This window comes from Coloeus monedula (assembly GCF_965178545.1).
Source record: "Coloeus monedula genome assembly, chromosome: 6".
Taxonomy (NCBI): domain Eukaryota; kingdom Metazoa; phylum Chordata; class Aves; order Passeriformes; family Corvidae; genus Coloeus; species Coloeus monedula.
In genome coordinates this window covers 57,655,579-57,682,677 of record NC_138786.1, presented here as the reverse complement: position 1 = coordinate 57,682,677, position 27,099 = coordinate 57,655,579, and the positions used below count along the sequence as shown (strand labels likewise).

Here is a 27,099-nt window from a genome sequence, read left to right as displayed (position 1 = left end):
ACTGCTGTAATATTAATTGTTGATTCTTCCAAAATTGGCAATTTTCCTCATTCTCTTTGCTGCATCTGAAGATTTCTACTGTTGATTTTACTACAATGTGAAGAAAATGAAATGTCTAAAATTAACAGAAAAGCCTGAAATGGTTGTTCCTGTTTGCATTTTTTTTTTTTTTTTGAGTGCCAGCACAATTAAGGCTGTGATTTAGATGACTGGTATTGTTCAAATCTGTCCTCTCCTTTTGGGCAAAATACAGAATAACATATTCTGTAAGATTTTATGGCCGGTAGAGGCCAAGCTGGTTGATTGCAGTGTCACCGTGGTGATAGAATTGTCTCTTGATAGCAGCTGAGCAACACCTTGAGAATTCAACTTTTGTGGATGCAGATATTGGGATGTGTGCCTCTGCAGCCTCCAGCACAGCCTCTGGGTGCTCCTTTGTGGGATTTCCCCCATCTGATGCCAGGGTACAGATGTCTTGACACAGCCACACTGGTGCCTGTCAGTGGTGTCAGAGCTATAAGGTGCTTTCATCGACTTGCAAACCTCTTCTGGACAAAGGCCAAAATTCCTGGGTTCTTTTCCATTGCTGCCAGAAATAGTGCCTTGGCCTTATGTTGGGTCTGCTGCTCCTGGTTTGGAGGGAGGGGTGCAAGTGGTCCTGCTCCCAAAAGGCCCTTGAGTGGCAAAGCTCCAGCTTCATCCCCTCGGTCCTGGGGGGTGATGGCGGAGCCGAGCTCCACGTGCCTGGCTCGAGCTGTTCCACAGACCAGTTTGCTGCCACAGCCCTCAAGCCTTTGTGGCAACTTGTAGCTACGTCAGCAAACACTTTCAACCTGGGTCATTCATTTCAGTTGGCAGTTGCTGACAGTAATGTTCCTTTGCTTGGCTTTATTTTAGCATTTAATGATTTTTATGTTGGTTTTGATGGCCTGAAGGGAATTGCATGGGAGTGTTTTGTCTGGACTTTAGTATTCTCTGCTTTATCTTGCTAGCAAGATTTAAAATCTTACTCCTTCAGGAGACAGGGCTTTTGTCTGTGCACCTTGCAGGCTCTTCCCTCATCGGTCCCTTCTGTCAGCCCATTATCCTGGGCTTATTTCACTGCACAGTTTGCTGTGGAAAGAGTTTGCCTACTTAAAACCAGCATAAGGAACAATCCATCTATTCTTACCTAAAGAAGTAAAAGAAATAAAATATAAATAAACATCTTTTCTATAGAAGAGGATGGTAGATCTGAATTTGAAATCATGATCTCATGGGATTTTGTAATGAAATAGTAAAATGTTATCCAGAACTTATTCTCAGAAGATAACTCTGGTTTCATTAATTCAAAATAAACTTTCCTGATTTCAGAGAAATCAATATTACCTGTGGTGCTGAATGTGTTTAAATGAACTGATACAAGAAAAGTACATCACCCTCTCCCAGCGGGCTGTGGGCACGTAGTCGTGTTCCCGATAATGGGTGCCATAATACTGTGTGTTATGGAGAACCTGGATTAAGCTCCATGGAAGGCATCGTTAATCAGTTAATTAAAGAAAAACAACTCTGATACTGTGCCATATGCTGTACAGTAAAATGGCTGCATGGCAGAAAAAGCCATGAATCCTTTCAGTGTATGTGAGACTGAGACGTGATATGTGACTTTCTGCCTCTGCAATACTGTGTTAAGTAAAGGCCTAATATATTTAAATAAAGAATTAATTACATGTGGATGTAGGACATTAGCTTTTCCAGTGAGTTCTTTGAGATGCTTACCTGTTTTTTGAGACTTAATAAAATCTTTCCAAAGTCTTTGCTTTGCTCTGCATCTAATCAACATTTAAGCAGGGCCCTTTGTGTGCCTGTAACCTGGAGAGGATGGCCAGATTGAGGAGAAACTGTAAAATCAGAAATGCAGAACTTAGCTAAAATGACATATGAAGTATAGTCCTGCTAGTATATAAACTTTATATACAAGTCAGATGTTGAGATTAATCATAAGGACAGGTTGCACAAGCAGATGGCTGGCCTTTCTGATAGCCATTAGCTTGCAAGGCTGGCTTTGAAACAGGCTCCATGCTTTGTAGGTGAATCATGCTGCTGGGCTTTGTTGGGAAAAGGTTATTTCTCCAACTCCACCAAAACCTCCTGTGCACAGAAGTGCCTTTTTCCACCGTTCCTGGAGGATAAGATGAATTATTCTCCAGGAACTTCTCTACAACTTTCTTCTTTTGGAGAGCTGTGGTGTCAGAGAGCATTCCGGCGCTGTAATGGATGGATCTCAAGTTTATGGAGTAAACATGCTAATTGTGCTGTGCTTATGGATCAGTCTGTCCAAATGCCAAGGCCTCAGAGCTGCTGCAGGCAAAATGTTAAAATCCTTCTCCTCTGTCTACTGTGCATCTGGGAAAAGGTTCATTGCAGTCACTAAAACACAGTGGAGAGGAGGAGGGAGGTGGAGGATGGAGCCCCTGCCCATCCTCCCAAGGAGTCTCTGCAGAGCTGTGCTGTCTGCAGCAGTGTGTGCTGCAGCGTGGCCAGATGACCGAGGGAGCTTGCTGTGCTCCACTGGCACCTGGAGCCACCCAGGCAATGCCTGTACTTTGGATTGCAGAGATCTTTATAGCCTTCATATATATAGTTGCCTGAATGGACACAAAACTGCCTTGGTCCCTGGGGCAGGGTTCCTACAAGAGGTCTGTTTGGTCCACAGCAAGATAAAGAAGTACTTTCACCTACGTGTTTCTCAGCCATTAGGCATGGCCAGAGACAAAAGATGGCACTTCATCTAATCAGAAGCAGCGCAACTACTGTGATTTTTATTTGAAAATGTGGTCTGTGCTGGCTGCAGTTCTCCGTTGCACGGTGGACTGATGCTCTCAGCACGGATCTGCATTTCTGTAGCTGCCACCTTTTAAGAATTCAAACCAAATATCTCCTACTTCCATGTTTGTAAACCTCCACTGGTGATCCCGATCACTGAACCAGTCAGGATCTTACATGTCCTTTCTCTCTTCTCCATGTCTCTGATAGTCCTACAGCATGAAACTCTGCCTGATACCTGCTCTGAGTCCAGCCCCCATCCGTCTCAGAGGCTTTTTCTTTGGGCCAGCTTCCCACCTTGCTTTTGATAGGGGAGCTTCTGCTCTTGCCTCTACTCTATTTAATAATAAGAAGAAATTTTTACCTTCTCTTTCCTCTCTGCATCTCTGTAATTCCCTGCTTGCTATTTCTCATTAGCAATGAAGGAAGGAAGAAGCTGAGTAACAAAATGAGAAATTTCTTACCTAATAATTTTCTTTCAGTTAGCAGCTTCTCACCATTCAGCCTGCCTGGACAGTGTGGTAAATGGCCAGGACACAAATTGATTTTTTTCCTCTAAATAATGACTCAGGTATATAATTTCATACTCTATATTTTGATGTTGTCTTGATGCTAATAATTTTCTGCTGAAGCATTTTGGTAGTCTGGGTGGCTTCTGGTGCTTGCTGCTGAGCTTGTCTCCAGATCTACCAAAGACAAGCTCTGAACCTCAAAGGAGGGGATAGAAATCAGCCCACCTTTGCTGAGAGATGGTAAGGGTGACTAGAAGAAAGTTGTAAGTGGAAAGTTCAACTCGTTTCACTTTCTTGCTTGTCTGGGTAAGTTATTTTGGAAGGCTGTTTTTGACCTGGAGCAGCTCTTCGGTGCAGTTTGTGTTGGAAGGGACCTAAAGATAATTTAGTGCAACCTCCCTGCCGTGGACTGGGATGCCACCCCTAGATCAGGTTGTGTATGCTGTATATTTATATGGCTGTATACATTTAAATTTTTTCCTGGTGGAACAGAATTTTAAAAAAAATTAAAATAGTCCAAGCAAAATTCTAGGATTTGCTTTTAAGTTCTCTGTAGTGAAAAGCTCACCATTGTGTTCTATTTGGTGTGGGGGGGTTTAGGAGGAGATTTACTTCTCAATGAAACATATGCTGGGGTGGCTGAGCGCTGGCCAGACAAGGATCCTGGGCTTGCAGGGATGGACAGCAGAGCATTTAGCGCCCACAGCAAGACCTGGCGAGTTGCAGAAATGATGCTTCAGCACTTAAATATTAAGCCAGCTGTTCCCTTTGTGGCTGGCTCGGGTGTAAAGTGCTCTTGCTGTTTGACATAGTGGTCTGGCAGTGTGGGGAAAGTGGGCTGGAGTGGGATCTGAGCCTGGCTGCTTTTGCTGTCGGCTCTCCAGGGTGTTGGACTGCCCTCGCCCTCTGCCAGAGATAACGGCAGCACTCTGCCCTTGTGAGGTTTGGAGAGGGGAACTGATTGAGATGCTGATCAGTTCTTCTCCTTGGCCTCTCCCTTTATATAAACTGTTACTCTTGGATCCCCCTGCATAGATTTAAAAAAAATGCAGAAAATACAGGCCAGAAGGCACCAAAAAGAATGAAGGCTGGGGGAGGGGAAAGGGGAGAAAAGATGCCAAGAACAGCAGAAAAAGGCAAAGGAGGAAAATACAGCAGGGAATTGATGATCGGCTGGAAATGCACAATAAGTCGGAGAAAAAATCTGTCTTTACAGTTTCCATTTTAAAAAGTTTTAAGTCCATAACTGTTCGGGCAGGAGGGGGTGAATATTTGAATGTAGGCTGAGGTGTGAGTGTGTGGCATCTTCGGCACTAGCGCCGTGGTTGGTCTCGGCATTGCTGGGTGCAGAAATCACAGGTTGGAGAAGACTTGCGTCTGTTCATGGGAGCTCTTACCATTTCCAGGGTTGGCGCTGAAAAATGTCTTTTGTGGTAGTTAGGTAATATGTTTCTGGGTGAGTACTGGTCAGTTTGATTATTGGTTATTGGTTCCATCAACAAAAGATAATTCTTTTGATACTGTTCAGAGCAGTCGTTCTCTGAGCACTCAGTCATGGCAGTGGGGTTGCAAGCTCAGAAAAGAACGACAGGTTGCAACAAGTAGGTTGCATAAACCATGCTCTTTTTCATTGTTTTCCAAAGGTGTTGGGGGAACGTTAACTTTATTCCAGAAGAAGAACATCTGCTGCTGTTTTTGAGGACAGTGTCAAGATGTTCTTCAGTTCAAAAGCCTAATTTTCAGCTGTATTTATTTTGGGAGGTTGAAAGGGGTTTTTTTCTTAAGCGTTTTTTATATTACTATGTAGTTCAATGAACATGAGCTTACCCTTTCAAAGAAAATTTTTCATAATCAGAGGGGTTTTGTTTATTGCTGGACTGGTTTTGTACTACCTGCTTTAGAAAAATATATATTGCAGGGAGGATTTTTTGGAAGAATGGAGACATTAACTGTTTCTCTGAAGTATTAAGTTTAAGTTAACAAGTTTCCGTGTCCGTCAGATGAGTGGTATAACCCCTAACTGGATATAAAATATGACAATGTGGTTTGGTTAGATCCTCTGTAGACTATGAGGTGAAACAATAGCATTTGTTTGAGTATGGATATGCTCTCAGGAACGCAGCGGGGTTGGTGGTTAGGTGGTTTTTGTTTTTTTTTTTCCCAAAATTGAAATTTAATTTATAAAAAATATGTTCGCTATCTAATAAAAGTTCTGTGAGAGTGATTGACTGCAGGAACAGCTTTTCTCATAACTTATTCCTATATATCATTAAGCACACAAATTGGAAACTCTGTTCCTGTGACGGGGTAATTGTTCTGCGACCACCGTAGGAAGGTGGCTTATGGGGGAAGGCTGTCGGGTGTCACTCAGCTGTGCAGGACAGACAGAGCATCTGGAGCTTGAGTCTCAGTGTGGGGAAATGGACATAGACATTTAATAAAGATGGGTTTCTAGTTCTGCTCCACATTAAGTCCCAATGTTGTAGGAAAATCATCTGCCTACAGGAGACGGGCCCAGTGCAGTGACTGCAAACCAACCAGGGCTGGCCCTGGCTGTTACTCTGCTTTGCTTTGTGAGAAAGTCCCGTTTTCAGTAGACAGGAGTGAGGAAATAGCTGATGAGCTTGTACATCCCTGCTTTTGTACAGGCTGACCTTGCACAGCTGCAATAGTAGAGTATGTGGAATTTATTTTTTTTTTATTAAATTGTGCCTTTTCCCTCTTTGCTTTCATTTGCCCCATTTTGGGCTTTGCTTCTACACTTCTTACAGTCCAAATGCAAGGAGCTGGCCACTGGGCACTTTGCAGAGGCAGGGCTGTGTGCCCTGGCACTGCTGGGCAGCCCGGCGCCGACTGACAGTGCTTCCCACCATCCCTCGTCGGCAGGAATGAATGTTTCTGGGAAGACAGGGCCTCGCTCTGTGTGGTGTGATGTGTTTGCTTTCTCTGAGGAACTAGCAGGCTGGAAACTTGGCTTTGGCTGGAGAGGACCCCTTAACCTTGCCTTGGCAGAAGGAAATAATAAAGTGACAGACTTCATTTATCTTTATGCTGTGTGCATGGCCTCGTGTGCTCCGTACACCATCAGACCTAAATCCTGGTGTCGATTTGGCACTGTGAAGGAGTAGGCTGTAATTTTCAAGGTGGCTCCAGATACAATAAAATAAAAACCATTTTCTCTTAAATACGAGCATATACGTCATGTGTTTCGTGACCTTATTTTGTCTGTAAGTGCAATTAATTTTGCTCTGTCCTTACGTTTTGTTTTTGTCAAATACTTCTTGACAGCGCACGATTACGCTGCTGAAGGTGAGTGGGGGAAACTGGAGCCCTTGGCAGCTGCAGGGTGCGTGCTGTGGGATGGGAGCATGGCAGGGTAGGCTGGCATTGCACAAAGAGGTGCCTTACCTGGAGCAATGGGGTCGGCAACAGCTTATAACAGCCAGGATTACCTCCCAGCCTGCTCCCGAGGGAGGCTCCTGCCCTGTATTAGTGAAACTCGCAGTGTTCTCTGCTCATGTGGCCCCACAGGCTCTGCTCACGCCTTGATGTGTGGTGTGTTCGTTTGCACGCCCATCGATCCTTGTACTTCATCCCGTGCTGCTGCTGCAGCATTTTCGCATCCATTTCTCTTCCCTGCCCAGTCCCTACAGCACGATCACCCCGGCACTTCGTCTGCCCCGCGCCGCTCCCCTCCCGTTTACCACCCTTAATGACTGTTCCCTTCACGCCCCTCTGTAAATCGGTTATCTCCCCCTCCAGATGGGTCTGTGTCCCCTCTGATCAGCTAATCAATTAAATCCTGGTTCAGTTGTGCAGTGCCTTTTTTGATGCTAAATCACCGCCTTCCCTTCCCACTCGTTGCAGCTCCCCAAGGTGGCACCGGCATCGCTCGTCAATTCGGGCTGCTGAAGCATTTCTGCTGATTGGATCCTTCCAATGGTCTGCGGGAGCTTTCTGTGGCTCCCATTGGATTTAATCCCTCCCTGGAGAGCAGCAATCAATCCCTGTGTTTCTGATGCCCCGGGCTCAGGTTGTTTGGTTTGTTGGTTAAGGATTTTTGTAGCTGAAAATGCATCTCCCAACTCTTTTCAGATTTTGTTGTGCTCTACCCCCAAAGTATTTCTTAAATACTGGGAGTGCTTAGTGTCTGGTGTTGTGCCAAAATAGGTGGAAAGGTTCTTTGTTTAAACTCTTTGACTGCTGTGAAACGGTGTGGTGAAGGATGTATTTGCTGCATAGGACCCGAGCACCAAGTGCCTTCTATTGTATCTGCTCCAGAGGATTTCCTGGGAAGTGTTCAGCCTCCATTTCTGTCTGTAAGGAAATCCTCTTATCTGGGCAGAGCAATAAATAGTGCTGCCTCCTGTAATAGAAACAGAAAAACACATTCTTCACGTGGCTGTTTTTAAAAATGTGGGGTTTAAAATATATCAGGTGGAATGATTCTTCTGTAATAAATCCCCATAATAGTGTGCTATGTATACATTTAACTAGCTGCACAGAGGTAGGGAGAGGGGCAGAGGGTGTGTTAAAAGAGGGCTTAGTGTGCATTTAGCAATGACAAGAACAGTAAATAATCCTAGAGGTTTACAAACCTAATCCGCAGTGTCTGATTGTAGCCCTCATGTCCACCCGAACTGGTTGGAAAGATGTTAAAAGCCTGTAAAGGGAGGGCTTTGAGGGGAGTTTATTTTTAAGTTTTTGAGGAGCTGGCTGGGTGATTGATGTTTTTAAGTAGTATGAACGTAGTTGATTCAGTACCTTGATGGAAAGCTCTAGAAGTGCCCGTCCTCCTCCACTTGCTACAGAGATGTTGGGTGAGGATGGAGTAGTCTGGTCCTTGCTCTAAGCTCTTCTGGATGATCCTTTCATTTAACAACTGGATTTGGAGGGAAGGGGAGGAGTGTTGTTGTTTTTAATGCCCAACTTATTTTTTGCATGTGCCCTGCAGTAAAGTGGTTGTTTTTCTTAAGAAAAGAAATATGTGATGTCTCAGAGCTGTGCCACATGATCCTACTGCTTTTAAATAAGCTCTTAAGAGGCTGGACCAGATGTTGGCCACATCTGTGTTTTTATTTTGTCAAACATTTCATTTTGACCCTTTTATTGAAAGAGAAAATGATAATTTAGAAATCGCTTTGAAAACTTTAGCAGCTGGGAAGATCTTTCTGTATATAAAAAAGCAATGGGTTTGCTTTCCATGCCCTGCAGTGAGTCGTGTAGCATCAAGCAGAAGGATCTTTGTGGCTGGTAGGATCTACTCCTCTTGGAAATGATTGCCATGGAAATTTTCATGCCGAAGTGGATGCGTTTTATTTTGAATTGGCATTCTGTAATGAAACATGTATTTTTTTTCTCAGTGAAAGAATTAAACTACAGATTTGAAAGCACCTTCGCTTCTGAAAAACCCATTTAATGAATGCCTATTGCCATGGCGGGAAAAAGGAAGATTTGCAGGCAGAGGGATATCCTGCAATTACTCCCTCTGCTGCTGTTATGGGGTCTAAGAAATGCTTATTACATGTAACTTGCTTCTGGATTCTTCTCTGCAATTTAACAGTTGGAGAATGAGTTTTCTGTCCCTGTTGCTAATTGATCCAATGAGAAAAAGTGGCACCTAATTCAGTAACAAGTTATATTTAAAATGACAAGTGAAATTGTTCATGGTGCCTGAAATTGCATCATTTTCAGTCTGGCATGTATAAGAGAACAGGCACCTACTGTACTGTGACATATTAAATTTTAAACCTCTGATCCAAAAATATAGCTGGGTATAGGAGGAGCAAGGTGTATAATGATGAAAAGCAGTGGGAGCTTGATTTCAGTGGGATACTTTTATTGTTTTTAAGATGCTTTGGCAGTTTTTACAATAGTAAATATTGGGATCAGTTTTATGTAAAGTTGAGCAGTGAGTTGAGTATGTCCATCACCACTTCCAAGTTTTCGTTTTCTAACCTGTGATTTTCAGAACTTACTAGTGGTTGTCAAGGTGGACTCCTTTTTACTTTGTCCCTACTTCCAAGCCTGTGTGGACAGTGGGCAGTTTAGTTTATCTGGTACAAAGAATATTAAATAAAAATAAATCCTTTATTCATGCAGGTAAACCAAACTGATTTTTTTCCCAAAAAAACCTTGAGGAAACAAAAGGTAGATAACACAATGAAGGTAGAGGCCATCCCCCCTTCTGTCCTACAACTTGGTGGTTAAAGTGCTACCCAGAATATGGGACACTCAGTTGAAGTCCTATTTTTGTATGAACTCCTTCCAACCTAGGAGCCAGGGTATTCTGCTCTGGACTCCCCTTGCACTCTGCTGTTGAGCTGTTACATTTTATGTGATGGAACATTTCTTGGACTCAGGTGGACCATCTCCTGGGAAGGTGTCTCAGACACTGTATTACAGTATTTGCTCCTTTCCTTGGTGAACATTTAGCCATTTTGCTCACTGGAAGTTTCTCTCTCCGTTCCAGCAGGAGAGATGTGCATTACTATCTTGCAGAATACCCTGCACTCCCTTGTGTGATTCCTCTCCAATCTTTGAATGATTATGCTTTGCTAAAAAAAATTTCAGTCGGTTGCATTAAAAAGGCAGCAAACCAGCAGGATGTATTTTGTCACCTTGCTTTTTCTACCCATCCTGAAGCCAGGGAGTGCTTGGCCATGTCCTGGGGGTGCATCCCTGCTTGGCTGATAGCAGGGTGCCTGCGTGAGGAGCTGCTGGCACTGGTGCAGAAAGTTCTGCTCTTACTGCACTGTGCAGAGATCAGACCAGAAGAAAAGCATATGTACTGATCAATTATATAGTTACTATAAAATCTTTTGCACTTCTACAGTATTTTGGGGAAAAAGGCTGAAAAGTAAATCTGGTGCCTGGGACTAATGTGCGATTAATTTCTAAATGTAATGACAGCGAGAAATGTTCTTTAAAGCCTTTTTGGTCAAATTAGCACTGGATTATCTGAATTGGTGCATTTGGTATTACATTTATGAGGCAATATGAGGAAAAAAATGAAAGCGTAGTGTTACGGAGGGCTGGAACACCTCTGCTATGAGAAAAGGCTGGGAAACTGAAATTGTTCAGCATGGAGAAGAGAAGGCTTTGGGGTGACCCATCTGCAGCCTTTCAGTACCTTAATGAGCTACAAAAGAGCTGGAGAGGGATCTTTTACAAGGGCATGGAGTGACAGGACAATGGGGAATGGCTTTAAACTGATAGAAGGTTTAGATTGGATATTAAAAGGAAATTCTTTACTGTCAGGGTGGTGAGACACTGGAATACATTGCTTGGAGAAGTTGTGGATGCTCCATCCCTGGGAGTGTTCAAGGCTGGGTTGGGTGGGGTTTTGAGCAACCTGGTCTGGTGGAAGGTGCCCCTGTGCATGGCAGGGAGTTGTAACTAGATGATCTTTAAGGTCCCTTCCAACTCAGACCATTCTATGATTCTATGCTGTTCCTTGTGACAGGACATTTTTGGTGGGTTAAAACCCATTTTGCTTGTGACTTAGGGTGGAAAGTATAAAATTTTCTGTTGGTTGTTTAAGGTGGATTTTGAAAAGACATTTGTGAGTACTCGGTTGCTGATCCCAGGGAATGTCTGTTGAGTTGAGCAGCCGGACCCTTTGTGCCACCCCAGGAAGCTCAGCCTTTATTAATGACCAGGTCTTTTGCTTGGATTCCCAGCCCTGTGATTTCATGTACTTCAGGCAACTGGTTTAAACCCCTGACTTTTGCCAAGCAGATCATTGTTTTATTTTCTGGGAGTGCTCTTAATTCCAAACTTTGCTTGAGTTTACCATTGGGTTACCATAACCTGTCATTGGATCCAAGAGCTGCTGCTGGCATCACCCTCTGCTGATCCAGCACTGTGCAGGAGCACCAGGCTGGGGAATCAAACCATTCAAAGATCTTGGTTTGTGGGGAGGCACATCCCCAGTACTGGGGAGTGGGAACTGTGAACATGCCAAGTTGTTCTGCACCGTTTTGGTTTTAATTTGTTACTGCAGATTGTTGAAACTTAATTCGTTCATATTTTTCTGCAAGTTGAACTGGTGAGGTCATCTCTTGTTTGATCTTTATTAGATGCAATGGAGATGACCAAGAAGATTGCTTCATTCCCCAGCATAAGTCTTTGTTAAATAATTTGTTTTCTTCTCTACTTGGACTACATTAATAGTATATTACTATAGTTCTTTAATGTGATGTGGAAAATCAGGTTTTGCAGCTGTATGCTGTGCCAATCCCAAATTAAGCCTCGGTTCTGTGCTGCTATGCTTTTTAATGGACAGAATATTTAAAAATTTGTTTTCAGAAGTCTTAATAACTACCAAACTAGAAAAATTGCAGTGAAATTGTAATTACAGAAAGTCAAGAAGAAAGCCATGATGTGACTGTTGGCAGTGGTCTGTGCTGCTTCCCTGAAAATAGAAAATATTTTCTAAGTCATAATTCAGAGATAAATTACTGACCTATATACTCTGACAGAGAAATTTTTGTTATGATGAAAGAAAAGTGATCATCTTTTTAAAATGGTTTCCCCGGCTTCCTGCTGAACATTTGTGGCTGTAAATTAAAATGAGTGATAAAAAGGCGACTGGAAGTCTCTGGCAGATTTTTAGCACTGATGAGGACTGTGTTGATTCCTGAATTTTAGATTAATCCGGTGTGGTGAATTTGTGTGCGTGCAGTTCTGTATTGAAAATACTCAGCAACACATTAAACCTCCCAGATGAAGGTGGAAGGATGCAAATCACTGAAGGACAGGCCCAAAGTGTTACATCACTGCAGAACTTAAGCTGCAATAGATTCTGGACGAACATATGGCTGATTGAAATGTGTTCTTTTTTGTAGGTGAGAATACAGGAGATGGTGAATTAGATCTGAGTGGAATTGATGACAGTGAAATAGATCGGGTAAGGTGCCCTGTTGTCCCTGGTGTCTCTTATCCTGGTTGTCTGGGTTTCTGAGAAAGACAAAATGGTTTTTATCTGGTTTATCCTCTCTCTGCAACTGCCTCCGATCTGTAGAGAGGTTTGAGCAATTTCTGTTATCTGGAATCTAAACTATTGTTCATGCAAACCTGTGAATTTGGTATTCCTTGCCCAACAAGGAATATATATATATATATATATATATATATATATATATATATATATGTATATATATATGAGGCTGCTGCTGCTGCTTGCTTTTAACATGCTGGAATAATTATGTTGAATATCTTTTATTGCAAAGGAGAACTTTAAAAAGTTTGGAGGAGCTCTAAATTCATTATTTAATTAAGATAGATTCAACATAGAAGGCTGCCATGGAAACCAAACTGTAAAACCAGCATGTGCGGCTCCTGTGTACTTCCAGAGACTTCTGTAATGTTTTCTGGATTTATTTTTATTTCTGTGGCAGAAAAAAGTACCCTTTAACATATGGGCTGAGTGGGACAGACACATGGCTGTGGAAAAGGGTGTGTTGGAGGCCACACGGCTGGTCAGCGCTTGGACACATGACAGCCCAGCTTTCTGAGCCTGATGCCCTCTCCAGCTGCCATGCTGGTTTACATAGTGATTTGAACAGATAATTCCAGTGCTAGAAATTCGTTTTGGGGTACAAAATCCCTGACAGTGATGAATTGCATAGGAATTACTGGTCTCCAAAATGTAGCTGTGAGGTGGGATTTGCTAGGTTGGGCTTTAGGGTCTCATGATCTGAGTGGACACTGAATGGAGGGAGCAGGAAAGCTGAGGTTTTTCACCATAGCCAATCCATAATTTGAATAATCACAGGGGAAGAACAAGCACATTTTCTGCTCTTCCTAGGCTCTGTGATGAGGTCATAACTCTGCTTTTATGACTTCATTTCTGTGGCAATAGACTGTAATATTATAAACCCAAGATTATGAAATCTCTGAAAGCCTAAGAGGGATGAATAACTGAGCTAGGAAAAAGTGGGTTTTACTATTACGGCCCACTTTTAATAGAAGCAGATGAAAGAGTGAAAATAGTGGTCTGATAAACCAGGACTTGCACAGCCATTTGCTTGCCTGCTTAGCCCTCAGAGGAAGGACTCCTACCTGCATTAGTTTCGTTTAATGGAAGTTATTTTTCTTAAGAAATCCTAGATGTACATCTTACTTTGGAGACAATCTTGAATGCTGAGACCCAAAAGATGGAGAAACCTCAGATTGCTTTTCTTGCACTTACACATCGTTTTACAAGTCCCAGGTGCACTGCTTAAAATTAAAGTGTCTTATTCATGATGGATGACCTAATTTGTCTTCTCCATTCTGCTGTTCTTCACTCCCAAAAAGCGTAGTCTGTAGAGAACTTCTGTTTCATTGATAGTTGTGCTAAATACTGGGTTAATTTTTACATTTAGGTCATCTACAATTAAGTAATTGCTGCCTATCTGTCTATTTATTTCTGTGATCCATCTGAATAGTCCTAGATGTATTTTACAGCTCCATTCCCACTAAAGTTCTTACCGAGACTAGGTGGAGTTAACTGCAGAACGTCTAGATGTGGTTACTGAACCAAGCTGAAATCTAGAGGGCTAAATCTCCAGCAATCTGAGCTGGTCTCCTTCACACAGATGTAGCCATTGAAATAATAATCTCAGTGTCTCTGTGTAAAGCTTCACAGAAACCTACCCAGAAGACACATGTTTTTGCTTTGGTTGCACAGGGCAGTAGTTCCCATCCTGTTTTGAATTACAGACCACCATCAACACACAGAATTACTTGCAGACAACCACGTTGTCATGATAACCTCTTGTATCATCTGAAAAAGATCATAAACCCAGGATCATTTTTGTTTAATTAACAGACCATGTATAATGAGTCCTAGATGGTTTTTGGTCGCTCCATCATAGTTTGGAAACCAAGCACTGTTTTTTGAAAACAGGTAGTTGCTTGTGCCAGCTTCAGATGTTACTAGAAGTGCTCTGTGATTGTCTTTTATCACTCATATTTTCTTTTATTTTAATGCATTTTTAAAAATGGGATATGTATTGACCTTGCCAGTGGTTTTTCAGTTCAGTTTTGCTCTGTGGTTTTCAATTTGATTTCTGAAAGTAGATAAATTTGTTTTCTCTTCTAGTATATACTTAATGAAGCTGAAGCTCAAATTAAAGCAGAGCTGTGGATGAAGGAAAATGCAGATTATTTGAAGGAACAAAAAGGTAAGTATGTAGGACTGAAATTTGCCTTTTGGCTGGTGTTGCTGAAATATACAGTCTGTGTAATCTTCATGCTGGTTACCCTTTTGTCATCTTTCAGAAAAGGAAGCAAGAATAGCAAAAGAGAAAGAACTTGGGATTTATAAGGAACACAAGGTATTAAATTGTGTGTTAATTGTGTCTGTTTGAAAATGTCCTGGAAATTCATTATATCTGCTGATCAGCTCCATGTATGTATGGGCATAGTGGTACAGGTCACCACTAACAGAGCAAAAGCTACAGTACATCTAGCTGTTACTGAATTGCAAGGCTATATTTTTTTAGGTGGTGAGTAAAACACTTTCTTGCCCAAACTTTTATTTTAAATTGCTATTATGAGAAAATTCTGTGCATGTCAAAGTCAGAGCTAGCTCTTTGCATTTATGATTGCTGTTCTAATTGCTTGCGTATTAAAATACAGGTTTTAAGACATGTCTGATTTTTTTTTTTAACGTGTGCATGGGGAATTTGTTTGTACTTGCCATAACTTCAGTGGCTTTCTTTGCTTTTACAATAATGATTTCTTTATGAAGAACTGAACAGAACCTTGTTACAGTTACCTGAAGGGGTATTTGTTCTACCTTTCATAAAGAATGCGACAGTTATGTTAACAAATGGCATGTCCTGTCTCCATGTTTAGCAGTTTAAAGCAGCCTAATTGGCCGTATATTCATGATTTACAGCATTAGTGGTTTGTGTAATTGAGCAAGTGACAAGTCAAATCTCCCACATGCAACTAAAATCCATGTTAGTTTTTAGTGTGTATATCCTCTATCTTTTTTTCCAACTAATGCGAAAGGCAGAGTTTCCTGCTTCCCCTAGGTATTCCAACAATAAAAACAAAACCAGACAATGAAACACTGTTTTATACTTCAGAGTTTCTCATTCATCCTGCACTTATGCAGACGTGGCAGTCTACCAGCAATTTTCAAAATTGTATAACTCGTTGGCACCACCAAGTAGCCCAAACACCCACTTTTTTGTTCGGACAACACAGGAGTTTTTCTCTAACCCTTTATTGTTTCTGACAGCTTGAGTAGAACTTGATTAATATGGTGCTTTCCAATTTCAAGGTAGCACTTGACCCATGTAGGTAAACAGAGGGGCTATTATCCATTAAAAAATAAATCTCCTGCAGAGCTTCGTGTTAAAACTTTCCTTTGAATAGGAAAATGCCAAAAGAGAAACAGAGGTTCTGGGGTGGTTTTTTTCATACCTACCCAGGCATGGGACATGGCTGGAAACGTTCTCTGGTGTCATTGCTGGTTGCCTGGCTCTGCACAGCATCAGCCCCCCTGTGCAGGGCCGAGCTCACAGCCTGTGGCAGCTGCAGGTGACGTTGCTGCAGTGCTCCCGTGTCTGCAGCCTCCTGCTCCCCGTCCCTCGGCGCTACTGCCAGGCTGTGCTTGGGAAGCTGCTGCTCGTGCTCTTGGCTCTTTCCAGCCTGGAGGAGGAGTTGGGCAGAGCCTTTCCCATGCTGCTTTCAGACTTGACATAAAACACAGTTCGGATGTGGAGTTGTCAGTGCTTTGGGGAGTCGTGACCCAGCTTCACTCTCGCTTTAAAGGCAGTTTTAGCAGGGGAAATTGTTTATTTCCGTGCTAGGTGATGCTGTGATGTCCCTATTCCTGTAATAGGAGTTCACTCCCCCTTTTTTTTATACATGGAAAATGGCCCATCGTTTTTCTCTGGCAGCATTACAGATATTAAGTAAATAATTTCTAATAAACTCTCTGGGCATTTGGCAAAAAAGCAAACACACATCTTTTGGAGAAAAGAGACCCTTCGATCCCATTGAGTGGCAGGAGATGGAGCACTGGCTTAGCCTGGGCACATCACCTGCATCCCCCACATCAGCAGCACCTGAACCAGGACTGCTGCACTCCAGCTTGCCCCTCTGCTTCATGGAAACTTTGTTTGTATCTACATCACTAATTTTATATTTTAATTAAGCCAAAGAAATCTGCAAAGAAGCGGGAGCCAATTCAAGCCAGCACAGCAGGAGAGGCAATTGAAAAGATGTTAGAACAGAAGAAAATCTCGAGTAAAATTAATTATAATGTGCTAAGGGACCTGAACAGCAAAGGAAGTAACACACCAAAGAAAGAGGATGACAGCACTGATGACAGCACCAACACCAAGAAGCTGTCAAGAAGAAAATCTATTGCCAGTAGGAATATAGCCAACCCTGTAAACAGTGTGGGAAAAAGGTACTGCAATTGTTCATTTATATCTCTGTCTGTGAGACTGTCTATGTATCTTTCTAAGCCAGACAATGTAAGGACCGAAACATTTGTTTGAGGCTAAAATAATGTCGGGGCTCTGTTTTTATTTATTTTGCCTGCAGTGTCATGGCGACACCTTATTTATAGTTCATGTTTCAGAGGTCTGCTTTGGTGTGAGTTAATCATCCTGAAGCCAAAAAACCCATGAAATCAATGGAAAGATTCATAAATGTGAATCTTTGAGTTAGGGACACCTTTTCTTCATAAAATCCTGACATTTGCTGTCCTTCCTTTAAGTTGTCTGTATGAGCTGATGCAACACTAAATGTTCGAAAGCTTTGCCTTTTTGCTTGATTTGAAAACTATAGTTCCCATCTGTTTTGACAGCTAGCTGCTTTGATTAGCTTTTATTTTAGTTTTATTCCAAACTTTTGTTGTTAATTGATGACACAAATACAAAGCTTTACAGTAAATATGCTTGTCGGTTTTCTGGTCTGCATTTGAAAATGTTTTATAGTGTGATGAAAGCTCCTGTTTTAATGAGTGAAATACTCAACTTGCTGGGCAGATTTGTAGTGTGTTGTAAAATGTATAAGGAGATTGATGTGTCCAATCTGTAATATTCAACTGTTTTATCTGTCTTCAGTTTATGTAGTCACGTTGGATCATCATTTGAATCATTTTGATGTATAGTAATTTCTTACTTAGATGTTATTTATTTATTTACTGCCTGTTTATTTATTTACTGCCAGAATTATAGGCCAAATGCCACAAGGAAATCTTGTTATTTAATTCTGAAATATAAAATCATGTCTTTGCACCGTTGTTCAGATTTAGGCCTGTTTGCAACTGGGTAAAGGGACCAGGGGGGCAGGGGGGCAGCCACCGACAAGGTGTGAGAAAACATCTGTTTGTGAAAGAACAGAATACATGGGATACCTGAAAACATGATGCTGGGAAGGACAGTAAGTGCAAATCTCTCAGAAGCTGAGGAAAATAAGGATGGCAAAACCTAAACCCTTATTTTAACTTCATTTGACAGCGAAGGCAGAGGCATGGTCTTCAGTTTGGGCTAAGAAGCCAAATGCCAAAATCACTGGCCCCACTGTCACCAGATACAGGTTTTTACAGTATATCAGACATATTTTCTCCTTTGTACTGTATTTTTGGCTTCATCCTTGTTCAACTTCTCATTCTCAGTATCAAAAGCTTTGCTTTCCAGCTGTTGACTCCCTGGGGATTTTAGTCTCCCCTGTAAGTTGCACGTAAGTTTCCCACTTGTAAAGGAGAGAAAGTTGTGTTGAGGAAAGTTGTGTTAAATTTAACAGCATTTAGCTTATGCTTTATTTGCAGTTAACAGGTATTAATGAGTCATATTTCTGGTGTTTCTAGTAAATTAGGACCAATTCAGTTGTCTGAAATGCAGTGCTGAGAGGGAAGTAGGGACTGTTCAGGATCCTGGTTGCATTTCAGAGCTCAGCAGTAACATCCATGCTCAAGCTGTTTCGCTGCATCCCAACCTTGTTTCTGAGGTTGGCAGAAATGTTGGGCCCTTGGAACTCCTGTTGAAGTCAGCATGTTAAACCCTTAACAGGTGTTAAACTCTTTGGAAAATCATGCTATAAATATTTAATTTAACAGTGGTGCAACTTGAAAAGGTTTCTAAATAAATACAAATCAGTATTTTCCAAAAGCAGCTAATAAAACGTGTTTATTTTTCCTCTTGAGAGCCTAAAGTACATCCTTAAGATGCATAACAGAGTTTCCTGATGATGATTAGCAGATCTCAGATACAATGAATTTTGCAGCAGAACACTTCAGAGGAGGTTGAGGATACATGCAGATAAGTGAGCTATGAAGATTTTGCACTCCTGAAGTAGGCAGTGCTCTTGCTTAAATATTATCAAGGACTTGGCAAACATTAGTTGGGCTTTTTTTTTTTTTCCTCATAATTAAAGATTTATGACATACTTTTGATTTTTTTAAATGCCATGCCGTTTAAATGGCATGCATAAATTTCTGTGTTCTGCATTGTTCTTATATGCCTTGCATTCATTGCCTTTGTTCAGCATTGTTCCTCTGAGAGGTGAATGGCTAAAAACTTTCCCAGGGATACAAAAATCATGATAATTTATATGCAATTAATAATAATAAAACTCCTGAATATTGCTCTTTAGAAAATGAATTAAGCACATAATGTGTCTTTTTCCAGGAGGCATTTGCAGGAATGGGATCATATGGTTTGGATTGGAAGGGGCCTTAAAGATCATCTATTGTTTTGGTTTTGTAGTGATTTACAGTCCTGCATGTTTTTCTTTATGTATCTTAAATATTTAGTAAGCTGCATCTGACTGCAGTAGCACCACGAATAACCAGGCTTTGATCCAGTCCTTCAGTTCATCGGAGTTGTAGTCAGATTTTAAAGAGCTATTCCTTTATTCCTGATCCCAATTAGAAGGTGCCAGTATAGGGAGTACCAAGTTACAGGATAGGAAACGAATACTCGTTCTTGGTTGCTCCTGTAATGGTATAAAAATGGAAATTTTTTCATATATATAGATAAATATTTTTCTTGCTTTCCTTTTGCAAGTCATTTTACTTACCACACCAGATTTGGACAGATGATGTGGCCAAGTTTGTCCTGTGTCTTAGAAGTAATCTTTATATACAGTACAAAGCACTCTGGAAATAGGAAGTTGATCTTCATTTCCATCTTTCTAATTGCCTCTTACTCTAAAATAGTCTGTGCTGTTATTTCCACACAGAGGACTTCCGATTATCCCTAAAAAATGGTTACCCTAACCAGACAGGGTGCAATCTATCTGTGTGGTTTTTCTTTTTTTAATATCACATAAAGTAGCAGTTACAGTGTTAATCAGTTAAAAGACTGGAAAAAACTTTTGTTTCCTGATGTGATAATGATAGGCAAATTTTACAGTCTTGTAAAAAGTTGTTGATTTGGAAGAAATTTATAAAGAGCTGGAATGCTAGGCAGGTCCCAGGAGTGTGCTTAAACGGGGTAGTCTTTCAGTTGGCGGCCCTTTTATTAGAGCTTTGTAGATACTACAGTCACTTAATGGTTGCTTGGATTTCAAAGGCAATATAGTTTTATCTATATCTTATTTTATAAAAAATCCTAATCTTGAAATGTCAGAAATGTTTGGTAATTTCTGCAGTTTTGGAAGGAAGGTACTTTCAAAGAGCTCTTCCAAAGATCGTGCAGGTTTCTCCTTGTTAGGTGGGTAGATCCTATGTACATGAGTATTTTCAAAAGCAAACTGAGCTTTTGAACAGGTTTCTTTACTGTGAACTTCTCGAGTTTTACAAGAAGCTGTGCTTTCCTCAGACACATCTCCCAGAATTATACTGGGGGTTTACTTATTTTGTCTGTCAAGATGGTAGAAGACTAGTAATGACAATGTAAGTAATTTTAGGAAATTTTATGTTGTGTAAATGTATTTCATTCCACTTCTTATTGCATTTTTGTTCCAGTGGGTATCACAACTGGTGCTTCATATGCAAAAGCCATTTCATTCCCAGTGTGTTGAAGATGTGGCGCAGTGGATGTTACCATAATAGATGTTGCAACTCTAATTTCAATTACCAGTTGCACAGTTTATCTTCACTAATGTCTTCTGTGTATATGAAACATAAGAATAATAGGTTGAACTCTGAGAAAAGAACAATTGCCCCTTCAAGCTCCTTAAAATCTGATCTCCAGTTAGAGCTGTGCTGTGTGCTGGAGCACTTCAAGTTCAATAAAGAGGGTTTTTAGGACTGGAACTATTTAGTTAGAAGCTTAATAATTTATTTTATATTTACTTGAGCTGCGTTTTACAACATTACGTGTAAAGTGAAATGTGTTGTACTAAGAAAATGTGGGAGCAAGAAAGCTTTCAAGTCACTACTTTTAAAAAAATTTAAGCCTATTTCTTGCTATGTGCTTGAAATTGGTAATGATATCAGAAAAGACAGGATGTATTATCAGGGGAGTAAATGTGTCAGGTTAATCTCCTGAAGAATTTGCCTTGGAAGAAATGAAGCAGGACTGTGAAGCACAGTGGAATCTGTTGTAATGAAACAAGGTTGTTCTGAATGGAACCATATGAATATATAATAGCAAACCAAATCATGCCTGCTGTGGGTATGACAGAAACCCTTGGTAGTGATCTCAGATCTGATTAGATTTGAAAATTCACCTCCAAATTCTCTCATGGTCTTACTTGTATTTGCTGACTATCCATATTGCCAGTACAGCTTGGTGCCTGGCTCCACTTGTGCTTTTAGAGCCATGGGATTTGGGTATTGGGAATTGTGCCCTTTCAGTACCAGGGACTTGTTCTGGTGCTCAAGTTCCTGCTCCAGGATGCACATTTTCAGTTAGCATCTGCTCTGGCTACATTTTTGTTAGCTTCTCAATGGGTGTCACAACTCCAGAAAAATCCTCTTTATTAGGGAGAATGTATGTGATGCTTTTCTGCAGCCTAGCATGCGACATCTTGTTTACCCTGATAAATTGCTTGGTGCTTTCTTGTCTCTAATTGGAGTCATATTATTTCCCTGGAGAGGGAAATATGGGCAGAAGCCTAATTTTGATGCTTTGGAGGAATCTGCAATACCACCCTGCCAAGGGAGCCTGGGGAAACAATGAGAGGCCCTCGGTTGGATCCCCCAGCTTCCAGCCTTGGTTATAGTTGTCCCTTTCTGGTGTCCAGGATGGGGTTATTGCTCCATAAGGCTGGGTGCTCCAAACTCAGCTGCAAGTCTGAATGTTGCCCAGAGAAAATGTGGATGCCCCATCCCTGGGAGTGTTCAAGGGCAGGTTGGATGAGGCTTTGAACAACCTGGTCTAGTGAAAGATGTCCCTTGGGCTGGACTAGGTGACCTTTGAAAGCCCTTTCCAAGCCAAACTATGCTATGATTCCATAATTCTATGAATGCTTATTCTACATTGGCCATGGCTTGTCATTGATTTTTATAAACCCAAAGGAAACAGGTTTTTCAATGTACAGGAGTTTTAGTTCTGCATTATGAGACTGGTATTTGTGGAGGGGAGGAGCATCAGCTCATGTTTCCCAATTGACTTAGGCCAATCCAAAACAGCATGAAACAGAGCTCAGCTTGAATAATCTAAGGGATTCCTGAGCGTCTTAAAACCTTTGTATTAGTTAAACCAGGTGATTATGAAGGTTAGAACACTTTCAATTCATTGTGTCAAGAAGAGAGTTGTTGGTTCAAAACCTTCTTTATTAGAAAAAATGACATTGCAGTAATAGTTTAAAAGTTTGGAAATGGGTATCTTAAAAGTTGCTTGTCTGCAACTGGTGCAGTGGAGTCTGGTGGGTATCTTCAGCCATTCCTACAGTTTGGAAATTGGTGATGAAGCAGAGCTCCTGAAGAGACATAGATCTCTATGTTTGGTGGATATGAAGCTTTTGAGAGAGAGCTTTTTTGAGAGAGGTTTTCCATGCTGGCTTTGGTGGTCATTCTCTCTACAAGGGGGCCTTTCAGATGAGATCTTTGTATGCTTTAATTTTCTACCATATATTTTTATTTTTCAGAATTGCCTTCATGTCTTTGTGTAATTTACTTTTGATATCCTGTTTTTCTCTTTCTGCTTTGAATTCTGTTACAGGGTTTGGAATTCATGTATATTTACTCAAAGTGAGATATTAAATTCTATTTCTTTTCTTGTGCTGCTTTAGGCCTTCTTTTTATACGTGACTAAAGGGGTAACACTGATTTCCCACCTGGAATAAACTTCCTTACAGAGGGTACTGGGAGTCCTTGCTGAGATGGTAGTTAGGAGTTTATTCTATAGTTTAGTTATTATTTGGTATTATTTGGTATTTTTTGGTATTTTGTCTGGAAGCAGGATTCAGTTGGCTGCAGGATTCAGACTATGATTCCTGGCTATGAATGTACACGTGCTGGGAGTGTGTGGAGTCAGCTTTTGGTTTGAATATTGTGTACATGGTGAATAATTCTCTAACCACTTGGACATAACTGTTTTCTTATGTGATCTGCACTTTGAGAGTTTCTTTGGAGTGTAATTTTATGTGTGTTTCTGCTTTGCTGTGGTATATAATCATTTAAATCAAAGGTTAATCAAAATGATTACTCATTTTGAACAGGAAAACGGTGACATTTGATAAGTACCTCCACTTTAAATAAATCTTACCCGTATTTTCCAATCTTGTAACTTTTAGAGGGACAAGCTTATACAAATTATGTTTAGTATTTTATTTACAAAAAGCTAAGCCAAGAAAAAAAATGAACTCAAGCCTTGCAAGGTTCTGCCTTTTGAGTCATGCATCTCTTTATTGAAGTTAGCTGTTCAGGGGAGGGCCTCCTGAATGACCTTGAAAGGAGCTGACACTTGTTTTTGCTTGTTCACCGTTGATTGGAGGAGTGGATCTGCTAAAGCCTGTAGTGTTGTAACCTGGCTAATGCTGCAGGTTACTGCTAAGAAGCTGGTGTGAGCTAAGAAGCCTTTTGTAATAAAAGAGATAAAGGAGAGGCAAGAACAGGAGAGAAATGGATCTGACCCCACGTGTTTTAAAAGGAGTGTGTGTAGTTTTAGCATCTGAACGCTGAAATGTGACCACCAGCAGTCTTTCCTTCTCCAGTAAGTGAGGACACAGGAGGAAAATGGCACTGTCTTCTACATGTAACACTACACTCTGAGAGGATGCAGAGTTAAGCAAATGCCACTGAGAGACTGGGGAGGCAGGAACCAGCTTAGGGTCCAGGCAACAATGCAGCAGATTATTATTTTACCCTGAAATTCACTTCTCTTGAGCTAGGACAGAAAGATGGGGAAAGAATAATTTTTTCTTAAAAAAAAAATCCCCAAAACAAAACCAAAAAATACCTTAACAAAGCAAAACGCCCCCAAACTGTCCCCAAACGAGTCCTTACAGAAGCTGTCAGGTGTTTGTCAGGAATTGATGTTTATTCTGATTACTCAGACTATTTTGAAGATCAATTCCCCTGATACAATAACATTTTTATGTCACATCTGTCAGGCTCAGTACCTCTCAAAATACAGCTGCATTAAACTCTGAAACATGTATGGATGGTGTTTCACTGGCTGTGCTCCTGCCCCACTGGGAAGGGAGCTCCCACCCAGCCATTGCCTGGCATGGCTTGTGTCCCCAGCCTGCTGCAGGAGCTGCTGCTGACACTCATTCCCTGCTCATTCCAACATCTCTGAACTTTTTGTCATGTTTCTTAGGGTGAGGTTACCAAAAAACTCATTCCTTCATCCCTTAGTTCTTTCCTTCCTTCTGTAGGAGGTGAATCATTTCCCCCTTTCATGCCTGTTCTGCCAGGGAGTCAAGGGAAACTAACTTAAGTCAAGGGAAACTCACTTAAAGATTTTCTAGCTTGTTATATTAGTAAAATGGAGTATTCTTGCTAAAAATCCCACTTTGGGATTCATTAGTTTCTGAATACTGGAATAAAATGCCAGAATTTCAGAATGGCAATTAACCCACCTGTATCCTCATTTTGTGAAATACAGTTGGAGAAAAAATAGCTTAGTGATAGGGGAAGTAATGTAAAGAAACCTCCTTGATGTGACCTGTACTAATTTAGTTAAGTTCAGTGATGCTGCAAATCATCCCTAGCTGTACATCATTCATTAAGAGCTTTCAAATTTTACAGTACAGACTTCTAATACTGTCAGAATGTGGTTTAGTGTAAGGATAAGGGAGCACTGTCTGCTGGGACTGCAGAGGGGTGTTCTGGAGCTATCATTTACTGGGACTTATGAGAACCTTTGAGAAATATGCATACATAAACCCTTCAAGATTGGGTGAGGACATATCTAGACTTGTGCGTTTCAGCAATAACAAGAATCTGCCAAATCCAGTGCTCAGTTCCATTTACCCCAAATTATTAGAATACCTTCAGTTTAAAACTAAAAAGGCATTGATCCGGCTCGACCTTGTGGTCCAGACCCAGGTCAAATCTCCTTGTTTTTACAGCAGCCTTTTTGTTTGTTTAATATAAATTGGATATTGCTTTTCTGCCTCCCACTCAAGAAAATCATCTCTGTGTCAGATTCCGGTGGAGGGCAGCTGGGCAGCACAAAAATGCAGAGGGGTATTTGGTGACTGCCTGAAATAATTTCTTCTTGCATTTTAAAACCAAATAGGAGCAATTTCAGCCCAGAAGATAATTTTCTGTGACAGTTGGATTGTGAGTGCCTTGTTTATCTATGTTCTCATTTTCAGGTTGGTTATAAGAAAAGACTCCGCGAGGTTTTTTCTTCCAAATTACATTCAGTGGGTCTAATGGGAGACAATATAAATATGTATGTGCAGTCTCTTGAACTTTATAATGTGTTAGCAAAAGTAGTTATGTGTGGTGTGGGGGTGAGGAGAGTGGGAAGAAACAAAAAAATTGAAAGTGTTATGTGTCTTGTTATCAAACCCTGGAGGTGCACATCCTGTGGCTGAGAGGACTTCAGACTGTGAAATGCTTGTTCTCAGTCTGTAGATTTTTCTGATTTCTTTTTTCTTTTTTTTTTTTTTTCACGGGTGGAAAATGGTTGGTTTCTGAATTGATTTTTCTTTGAGCCTTTTTCCAGTGGGGTCTGCTTGTTGACCTTTACAGTGTATGTCTGCTCATTTTTCTAGTTTAAACCACGGGAAGTGTATGTCTGATGTGTTTTAGATGTGTCAATGAAGTTGAGTCTTCAGTGAGTATTTGTAAAATGCTGAAGGGAACGGAGCCAACCAAACAAAAAGTTAACTTTCCCTCACTGCAGTGTGGCATACATTATTTTACCAAGACCAATACCCAAGCTAGGGAAGCAGTCACACAAAGCTTCTTGTTCCTTGGTGTGTGCAGGCATTTCCAGATGGGATGGCTGGCAGCCATTCTGTGGTTAGGACTGCAGTTCTTTCACCATGGCTGGGTAAAGGATTTGAAAGTTGCTGCAGTTTGTTGCAAAACTTGAAGTACTATTTGCTCACATAATATTTAACAGCATCCACATAATTAGTTTTAAATCAGCCAGTGTGCTGTAACTTAGTCATTTATGTAAGTGCTGTTCCATTACCCAGTGATGTTGCTGGTGCACTTGCTGAGTTCAATTTTACCTTGCTGCAGTTGTTGCTAAATATAGGATAAAACATTCTGAGATAACTTCTAAATGTGGTCTTGGAAGATATATGCAGTAAATTTAACTTTTTCTTCTGTTGCTGAATTTCCAATTTATTGTGAGTCAGAAATTTCTGCCCAGCATTTTCGCCTTCCTCCAGAGCAGCAAGACCATAGATTGACCAAACCCATTGCTGTGTTTAGGATATTCAGATCCAAGGACACTTCCTGACCTGCTCTCGTGCAGGCCCCTTCCTTGTGACCTACAAAGTATGATGGAGGGAAATCACTAACCTTTACATATATTGTGGTCTCCCCCCAAGTTTGCCCATGAACAGGACACTTGTGCTGCCACAGAGATCAGATGGGAAGGCACAGAGTAGAGTACAGCATGTGTGGACCTCAGGACCTGCCATCCCATCTGCAGTGGAGAACCTCTGGCCCTGAGCACTCTTCCCAGGCATTGCTTGGCTCAAGAGCTGTCAAAACCCAGACAATTTAAAGGATACAGCAAGGCTGTAGCAGCCCACAGCATGACATGGTGTGATAGATTTTAAATCTTATTTATACTCAGAGTTGAGTGTAACATTCCTGCTGAACTGGAGCACTGGAAGATGTTGGACATTAAGAGTCCTCTCAGACCACATGCAGAAAAGAAGTGTCAGACATGTTTTCAGTAGTCTGTCACCTTTTTATTCTGAAATGGTTTTAGATGTGGTATTTATGGGAAAGAAATATATGCTGTTACAGCATAGTGTTCTTTTAAGAAGTTATCAACATATTTAATCTGACTGGTTTGAGATATTTAATCTGAAATATGAAGGACACGCATACAGATTTGGAAGTGGAATGAAGTGGCTGGCATATTTATTTTGTAAGGTTATCTTTGCCTGTCTACAGGGGTAACATAGTAGTTTTAAGAGAAAAATGGCTTTCCAGACTTCTGCATGGATTTTATCATGCAGCAATAAAGAAACAAAATAATTTGGAATCCTAACTAAAGCTGTTGCTGAAGTTGAGTGAGATAATCATCAGATTAAAGATGTAGTTGAATCAATCAGTCATCTGATGAATTAATAACGGAGGTGAAAGTCAACAATGAATCAAATTATTAGATGAAGAGAAGCAAGACAGAAATCAGGGTAGTTTAAAACATTGCAGCAGGTTATTACAAGGCAGTGTCACCTGCTGCCTTGTTGCTGGAGGCAAAGGTGGGACTGTCCAGTCTGGGCTTTAGTA

At 41.0% G+C, this 27,099-nt stretch overlaps 1 protein-coding gene across 1 annotated transcript in view; it reads left to right on the top strand.

Annotated features, from left to right (window-relative positions):
- The window catches only part of BRF1 (BRF1 general transcription factor IIIB subunit), a 172,910-nt gene that overhangs the window by 112,719 nt on the left and 33,092 nt on the right, over positions 1–27,099 (top strand). The window contains exons 12-15 of the mRNA XM_082283858.1: positions 12,167–12,228; positions 14,407–14,488; positions 14,586–14,641; positions 16,478–16,734. Of these exons, the coding sequence (XP_082139984.1) occupies positions 12,167–12,228; positions 14,407–14,488; positions 14,586–14,641; positions 16,478–16,734 (457 nt within the window). The remainder of the gene's footprint in view (positions 1–12,166; positions 12,229–14,406; positions 14,489–14,585; positions 14,642–16,477; positions 16,735–27,099) is intronic.